The sequence below is a fragment of the Lactuca sativa genome, chromosome 6 (genome assembly GCF_002870075.4).
Source record: "Lactuca sativa cultivar Salinas chromosome 6, Lsat_Salinas_v11, whole genome shotgun sequence".
NCBI lineage: Eukaryota > Viridiplantae > Streptophyta > Magnoliopsida > Asterales > Asteraceae > Lactuca > Lactuca sativa.
Genome location: NC_056628.2, coordinates 78,619,470 through 78,628,340, shown reverse-complemented (window position 1 = coordinate 78,628,340; position 8,871 = coordinate 78,619,470). Strand labels below are relative to the sequence as shown.

The following is an 8,871-nucleotide window of genomic DNA, read 5'->3' as shown; positions in this document are numbered from 1 at the left end:
TTATTTGTGATGTTTTAAAAAAAATGGTCGTTTAGTATTAATGCTATTTAACCACTACAATTTTTGTCAATTCTACACCAAGATTAATTACTTAAAAAGATAATATATTTTATTTAGTAGTCACATTTAACCAACAATATTATTTTTCGTAAACAGTTTATCATTAAATTTGTTTCACATATTACAAAAAATATAATATTACCTAAAACATACAAAACAAGTTCACTGATAAAATATTCACTAGAAAAACATTGTTGTCTAAATATAAACTAAAAAAAATATATTACTCTTCTAAAACATTAACCCGTCAACCCTAAAACAATAATGCCTTTTTAAGACAACTTTATTGATAGGATGAAATGAAGCATTTAGCGTATTTTTAGCTACACCTTAAACCTTTTTTGCACAAACAAAAAATCATAAACGTAATCAATTATATTCCACTTTTTTTTTAGTTAGGGCAAAATTATAACTTTTATTTTCCATTGATAACCATCTTACCAAACGAGTTTAGCAATAAAAAGAAGTTGAAAAAAAAAAAAGCGGATAAATTTATGCCACAAACATCAAAAGTGATTAAAAGCGACCAAAACTCGAGTAAGAGTCATTGCTTTGTTTAAGCAACAAATACCTCACAACAATACTTGTACAATATGCACAACAACTTGTAACCAAAAAAAACAAAAAAACAAAACAAGATATCCAACTCTTGTTCCCATCATCTCTGTCGCTCTCCACACTCAACCAAACCAACCAACCCACCTAGGGTCTCATTGCATGACATATGTCACGCTGAAAAAATGAATATGCCAGAAACATCATCATCATCATCGTCTATCTTTATATGTCAGCATCAAAGAATGGGCAACAAACACATTTCCTTTCTAACCAAACCAAACCACAAGAACAAGAACAACTTAACTATTCAGTCGTTTTGTATTGCTTTGCTTTGCTTTGCTATGATGTGAGGACTGATTGTAATGCAAGTTGCTGCTGTGGCTGCAAGCTTGACCATGTCGACGCAAATGTCGCAGGTGGCAGTGTCTGCTGAAGCTGTCTCAGCAAGTTCACTATCCGGTTTATAGTTTGCTCTGTTGCAAGATCCTTCCCTCCACAAATAATCTATTCATTCATAAACCAAAATTAGTAAGCATGTGAAATCACAACTTTGCCCTCCATTCATTTTCTTTAAAAAAAAAAAACAAAAAACAACTAACCTCAGCAAATACAGAAACAATTTTAGGGAGATACTGGTTGTTTGGGCCTAGAAGTACCGCGTCTGACCTGTAATAGTATTAAAAAAAACACATTAGATAAAAATTAAAATAAATCAAAGTAAGTTGCTATATATGTTATATATACCTTTCAACCATTGAACATAGCAGCTCGTGAACAACTTTGGCTTCGATGAGATCTCCTTTGATTGGCAAACAGCTTAACCATGCAGGAATAACCTGTGCAGATTTTAAGTTTTAACATTACATATGTATGTATTTTATTGATAACAAAAAAATAAATTATATTATTATCATATTTCCTAAAACTACCTGAGCTGAGTCGATACTATCGCGATGAAAATGGCAAATTTTCCCCAAAGCAGAAACCGCATTATCATATGCCATCACATTCTCGGGATGAACAGCATTAGGGTGTCTGATTACAACATTTAGCCTCGAAAGAGCCTCTGAAAAAATAATACAAAACTTTTAAGTAAATAAAAAATACAAAATACAAAAGAGATTATATTTAACATACCTCCAACAAGTGGCTTTATAACAGATCCACCATACTCTGCACACACTCCAAGTCCATATACAGCTGCCTGGAAAATAAAAAAAAAAAATTATACGGTTTAGTTTATAAGAAAGCAAGAACATGCAAAATCTGAATCGGTAATTGATAATCATGCTGACCTGGCGGACATCTGGACTCTCGTCATTGCAAGCTTCTAGAAGGAAAGGAAGATATGTATCGTAATACCTTTTCACATAAAAACAACAAAAGATATATTTAAAAAAAGATTATTAGATAGATGTGATAAAGTACAAAAATGGGTAAGTTTTTATACTTTAGAGCTGCTTCACGACACTGTTCAGCCACATCATCAAAGATGCAAATAGCAATCCTTCTTTCTTCAGCTGTTTTGTCCTTGCCCTTGTGTTATTAATAAAAGCGGGAGTCGTTATTTATTTATTTAAAAAACAAATAGAGCTTAATTAAGTGAATAAAAAAGTTCCGAAATTAAAAACTTACCCACATAGGCATCAAATATGATGACATCTCATCAAAGAAAGGCAAGAAGGAGGCTTTAAATGTTTTTATCAAAGTTCCCAAGATTTCACCAATCTGTAGCACCAGAGAATTACAAAGGCACAAATACATTGGTTTTATTAATATTACAAGACATGATAATAGTTATTTTATTTGGGGCTAAATGCAAGAAATAATAATGTAGTTGGGTAAATTTTTCAAAGTAGGTTGATATTTCTTGCATTTAACACTTTTATTAAATAATAAATATAGGAAAAAGGGTTGTTGAGAAACAAACTTGATCAAAGACTTCTTCTTCTTGCTCATTTTCCTCTTTAAGCAATTCTCCTTCCTCAGCATCAAAATCTTCAGCTTTGGCCCTCTCTGCTCTTTCTGTTTTTCTGCTTGAGCTGGCTGTGATCACCTGTTTTATCTCATCCACAATGCTTCTCACCTGGTTTTCATCTAGAAGTGTTCCAGATACCTGAATCCATGGTCAAAGTCAAACACACAGTCAAAACACGTTACAACATTCTAAAATAAATATAAAAAACATAAAAATGTCATTCAACCTGTATACACTCGTTTAAAGCATCCAGCATACTTGCACAGATTTCCGTATCAGGTTCCTGCAACAACATAATTGAGACAATTCAGTAAACCCTAAACCACTTTGAATGAATTATTTTATAAAAAAAGGAAAATTAAGATTACCTTATGTAAAGCTTCAACCAAAGCAGGAACTATGTAGTCAGAGAGCTGCTTTATATAAGATTCATTACGACCTTGAGCAAGCCCTTTCTCTATTGCTAACTTTGCAGACCTCAATAATTCAGGCATGGCTAGAATAAAAATATATATATATAAATCCCATAAGAAACTTATGTATGTCTAATCATTAAAAAATATATAAAAAGTGAAAAAAGATCAGAAATAAAACCTGAAACAGCAGCTTTCCTAACTTCTTCATGAAAGTAAAATTTGAGAAGTGGGACCAAGGTTGGTGCAACCTGGAAGTTATATAATTATATAAATTAGCAACTGGTTGTAACTTGTAATGTAACAAATAAAACAATAAAATATAAAAGGTTACGAAAGAAAAAAAAGTCAAAAACCTGGTCAATCCATGGATAGAAACCCTCCTTCAACTCATCTGCATAACAACACAACATGTTGCAAGCTGTAGCTTTTTCTTCTAGAACACTTGTCTTGATCCCTATTCTTTTATCACCAAGTGTGATTGTCTCCATACTGCAAGACATTCATTCAATAAACATTTTTTTTATTATCTTTCCGGGTTTGATTGCATTTATCATTATTTGAATTGGGTTTTTTTTAAAGTCAAAAAAGATGCCATTTTGTTATAAAATAATACCTTTCATCATCTGATTCATCAAGTTCATTATCTGAAGCTGCTGAGGTAATGATGACATCAGGTTTGAGTTGAGCAGATAGAAGTAAAGGAGGCATAACAACACTCATGTAAGGAAGGAAATCCTGCCCTAAGCACTTGCATAGCCTGGCCCACGCCTGTGACAAAAAAGGTCAAAGAGAAAAATCTTATAAGAAACTATAAATCACCATGGGTGTACTTTAAAATCTAAAAAATAAATAAATAAATAACACCTACTTGAAGCATGTAACTGGTGGTGGGATCATCAGTCTCCATTTGAGATCCTTGTAAGGACATAAGCACCTCCATCACCTTAACAAACAATCAAAAGCCATTACAACTATTTAAAACATTAAAAGCATCAAAAATGAAAAAAGGGCAAAAGGGAAAAAAATGAAAGCATACCTGTTTAGCATCATCTCTGAATTTTTCCTTTCCAACAGCCATTCCAACCAAACTAATGCATTCCATGGCTTTGGCTCTAAGCATGCGATTAGCTTTATCATTTGCATTCACTAAGATAGCTTTCAAGTAAGGCATAACTGCATCATAGTACTTTTGGAAGTGTTCCTATTGATGCACCAAGTATATAATGAGACATTGAATGTAAAGTTCTAATTCTAATGCTAGAAATTTAAGAGTTGATAATGTGGAGTAACCTGTGATGAATCAGCAACTGATGCTAGAGCAGTCAAGGCCCCTTCTTGTACCATTTGTTTACCATTCTGCAATTAAAACCATCATTAATGCAAATTAAAAACTATAAAAAAAAATATACAACACATATAAATTGTCATCAAATTACCTGTAACAACACAAGCAGTTTGCTCACTATTCCATCTAGGTAAGGCGTCAAGATATCAGGAGTACAGTTCTCACTGAAATTTAACACTGCTGAAGCAGCATGTGCCTAAGAAGAAAATAGATGAAAAAAAAACAAGTGAAATCCTCCCTTCTTTAATGTGCATAAAGATGCATTCATGGAATAATCATATTTAACTAAGCTGAGCCTATTAATTAAGGATGAGTTTGTTGCTGGATGAACAGTATTTATTCAAACTAGTCTAGTAAGAATTAAGAAAGCTCCATAAGAATTTGATAAAGTTTCAAAAACTACCTTGATGCTACTATAACTAACAGAAGACCAACATGTGTGGATAAATAACACTACTAACCTGAACTCTTGGATTATTGAAATCATCCATGGCATTAGCAAGAGCTGGCAGCACTCGTTGATGGTATTGAACTTGCAAGTCTGGGCCTAAATCTGTGGCCAATTGCCCGATTGCATTAATTGCAGCCCATCTCACACGTGGGTGAGGATCTTGGAATGAATTTAAAACCATGGACACCACTTGTTCCAAATTCTTGATCATTACCTGCATTAGCAAATCCATTCAAACCATCAAAAGCTGCATACAATCAAAATTAAAGTAACAACTACTTGCATGACATAACATTATAACAAGCACAAACAAAATGCAAAGAAATAATAAGTCTGAAAAGGTACATATCTAGGCAAACTAATTCAATCATTAAAATGCACTTGTTTGCATATTAAACAAATCATGCGTTGAACAATCAAACTTGACCAAAAGTGATATAACAAATTCCAAAAATATTGCTACCTTTGAGCATCCCTCAGCTATCTGTGCAAGAGCGATGAGTGCAGCATGATGTTTCTGCCACTCAGGGGCAGCCAAGTAAGCCGGCAACTGCTCTGATGCAACAGGGACAATGGTATTCCCACCTAGAGCAATAGCCAACCGATCCAAGCACTCCTGCCCAACACTGTAATTACTTGACTCTCCTGCATCTTCGTCCTCATTTTCAGCAGTATGCCATGCAGGTTCATCCTCGACATCCAACAGCATCTGCAACAAAATGCAGAACAACCTGCTGATAAACTGTGGCAACTTCCTCATCATACCAGGTGCCCTCTCTCTGGCCTCTGCTAGCGTGATCACAAACTCAATGGCTAGGTGTCGTGTGCCCTCTTCTAGTGTCTCTGCCTCAGCTATCTGCAACATAGACCCCACCACCTCCACTAACTGCCTCCTCAAGAACCTAGGCTCAGTCCCTGCCAACTCAATTAACAATTCCAATGCCTCTTGAGCAGTAGCCTCTTGTCCACCATTCAAAGCTTCAGTCAACGTCGTCATCATCGCTGGAAGCAAATCCTGGAACCGATCTCTATCACCGGAACTCGACAAACACTGAATAAAATTAATTACAGCACTCAAAGCAGCAATCCTCACGTCTGAACTCCCCGACGTAGTCAGGCACTGCAAAAACACTCCATGAAGATGCTTTATGTGTGGAATTAAAGTTTCCCCAATGTATTGTGACAACTGCGCAAATATCAAGAACGCAGATTCTTGAAGCTTGGGAGAATCGGAAGAAACGCACTGAAACATAAACGGCAACAGTTCCGGCCAACCGTTATCAGGCAGGATACTCGAAGCCAATTCCGAGATCGTATCGCATAACTTCTTCATTATCGTCTTCGCTTCTTCTTGTTGCACACAAGCCAAAAGAATAGATTTAAGTGAAACCTGAGTCGTCGGAGATAACCGATTCCATACCAATGAATCATCCTGAGTCAACTGCTTCCGTAACAGAATTGCTGACATGGCACGAGCTTCCATGTGAGGAGATAGTTGTAGCAGATGCCCGAGTTTGAGAAACAGCGAGTTCGGATCAGTTTGTTTGCATAGATTGAATATAAGTTCTGCTTGCGATCGTTGCTCGTTCGATGAAGACATCAGGTGAGATATTAGGGTTTCGAACGGCGCCGGATCGGCCCCCAGTATCGCCGCCAGTTGTGCTTGCTGAACCTGAGGATCCATTGCCGCAGAAGTAATCGCCGGTAGTGATTGATGGTGCCGATGCGATTACCGGTGGCTTTGACGATGACGGAGTGGAGAAAATGGGGTGCGTGTTTGGATTTGGGCGGAAGACTAATTAGGGCAAAGGGGCATAGATGGAGTAGTGGTAGTAGGGGTAAAAAGGGTAACAGCAATTCTTTATGCTCGAATATTAGAGGGAAATTAATTGCGGGATTTAGATTCAAAACTGGTCCCTATAATATTTTCCAACACGCAAACCAAGTCCTCTATCTTTTATTCTCTTGTTACCATAAAAAGTTATAAGTTTCATTTAAGGCCAAGGGGTGTGGGCTATCGCATCTCTTTTTTTTCTTTAACGGCGATGTTAGTATTTGTTTGGAATTCAACTCAGGAACTTCTAGTTATAAACTTATAGTTAGACACCTTGTTAGACAAGTAGTTAACTCCAACTTATATCACATTTCCTGATATCATTTTTTTGTCAACTCATCGTCATATTATTTTTCCTTACACTTCTCATATCATCCCCCTCACTGCTAAAAAACATGACCAGATATCACTCCCCTCAAAATGTGCAGCAATTGGATGTATTATACGATAATGTGAAGCTGAAAAAAAAAAAAAAGATGTAATGGATTGGCCTCTTATAAAGGGTTCACCGCACACCATTGGATATGATGTTCCATGCACCATCCACATCATTCCACAACATGATGCTAAAAGTATTTATCATTTTGAAAAAAAAATAGGATTATTATTTTAAAAATCATTCAAAGTACTAGAAGTATATATAAGTGGTAGTGGTTTATGAAATAATTTAAAAAAAAAAAAAAAAAAAAAAAAAAAAAAAAAAAACCCTAATTTTTTAAAATGTAAATCAATAATTAAATAATATGTTTGAAAATGTATATAAATCATCTAAGTTATATTTACGTATTTTAATAAGAAAATAATATGAATTTATAACAATTCATATTTGATATAGATTTTTTTCTTATATAGTCAATCTAATAGTGTTGGAATATAATATTGGAAGGTTAAGAATGTGCTTAGAGATAAGAAAAAGGTTAGAAATGAAAGATATGATAGTGAAGGGAACAATGTGTAATTATTGATGATTGAGTGGGATTTGACAACAAGAGCTCGTGGCAAATCCTTTTGAACTTTTTATGGCTTCAAGAAAACAAATGAACCTTAGGCCCAAAAAAAGGGATCACGGAAATTTTATTCAGTACCTTTCTACACTAATCGTGATTAGAGACACATAAATACTGATTTTTATGATTTAGAAAGGTTTTTTTCATAGTTATTTACATAAAAATAAAATAGTTTTTTCTTTTATAGTACTTTCATAAAACATAAGTTAGAATTACAAGTGCCAAATGTTGAATAGAGAATATCGAAATCAGCTCAAATTAAAACATATAATATCGTTTAAGATGTATATATATATTGTTGTTTACTCTTTTTTGGATATATATATATATATATATATATTGGTTGCAAAAATCGGGATTAATCGGCGATTAATCGTTTGGCGTTCTCCAACCGTCGAGGATTAGGGCATTAATCGGAAATTTATGATTAATCGGGTTTGGCAAGATTAATCGGCCTTGACGGGATTAATCAATCAACAAAAGTCAAAAAAGTAGAAAAAAGTCAAAAAAAATTGAAAAAAAGTCAAAAAAAGGTCAAAAAAAATTAATTTTTTTTAAAAAAAAATTCAAAAAACCAACTTTCTTTTTTTACTCCAAAACTTTCAAATTTTTAAATTTTCAAATATTATACCAAAATGTTCATATTTTCGTATTTCCAAAATTTCAAATTACAATTTTTCTTATTTTCTAATTTTGAAGTACTCGTTTGTCTTAAGATATATTAATATTTAATTAATTTTAATATTTTATTAATAATTTATGGTCCCCGATTAATCCTCGATTAATCTCCGCCAAGACCGATTAATCTCTTAACACCAGTCGACCGTCGAACTACCGTCAAGCGATTTTTACAACCTTGATATATATATATATATATATATATATATATATATATATATATATATATATATATATATATATATATATATATATATATATATATATATATATATATATAATACCAAATGTTGAGTAGAGAATATCGAAATTGGCTCGAATTAAAACATATAATATCGTTTAAGATGTATATATTGTTGTTTAGTCTTTTTTGGAAAAGTATATATATATATATATATATATATATATATATATATATATATATATATATATATATATATATATATATATATATATATATATATATATATACTAGCCGTCTACCCACGCAAAACGGCGGGCGGCGAATAATTTGATCTTTTTAGAGTTAAAACCATTTTGCGTT

General features: G+C 33.4%; 1 protein-coding gene across 1 annotated transcript; it reads right to left on the bottom strand.

The window, feature by feature from the left end:
- Positions 1-551: 551 nt before the first annotated feature.
- LOC111903325 (uncharacterized) lies at positions 552-6,654 on the bottom strand. Its single transcript, XM_023899098.3, has 20 exons — positions 5,272-6,654; positions 4,819-5,022; positions 4,449-4,553; positions 4,303-4,368; positions 4,049-4,213; positions 3,881-3,955; positions 3,626-3,780; positions 3,366-3,501; positions 3,191-3,260; positions 2,965-3,092; positions 2,823-2,879; positions 2,549-2,734; positions 2,254-2,346; positions 2,069-2,154; positions 1,914-1,980; positions 1,756-1,822; positions 1,548-1,684; positions 1,363-1,454; positions 1,218-1,284; positions 552-1,122 (listed from the first exon to the last, which is right to left on the bottom strand). Exons 1-20 carry the CDS (start codon positions 6,490-6,492, stop codon positions 958-960), a joined length of 3,342 nt encoding a protein of 1,113 aa, XP_023754866.1. The 5' UTR covers positions 6,493-6,654; the 3' UTR covers positions 552-957.
- Between the last annotated feature and the right edge of the window lie 2,217 nt (positions 6,655-8,871).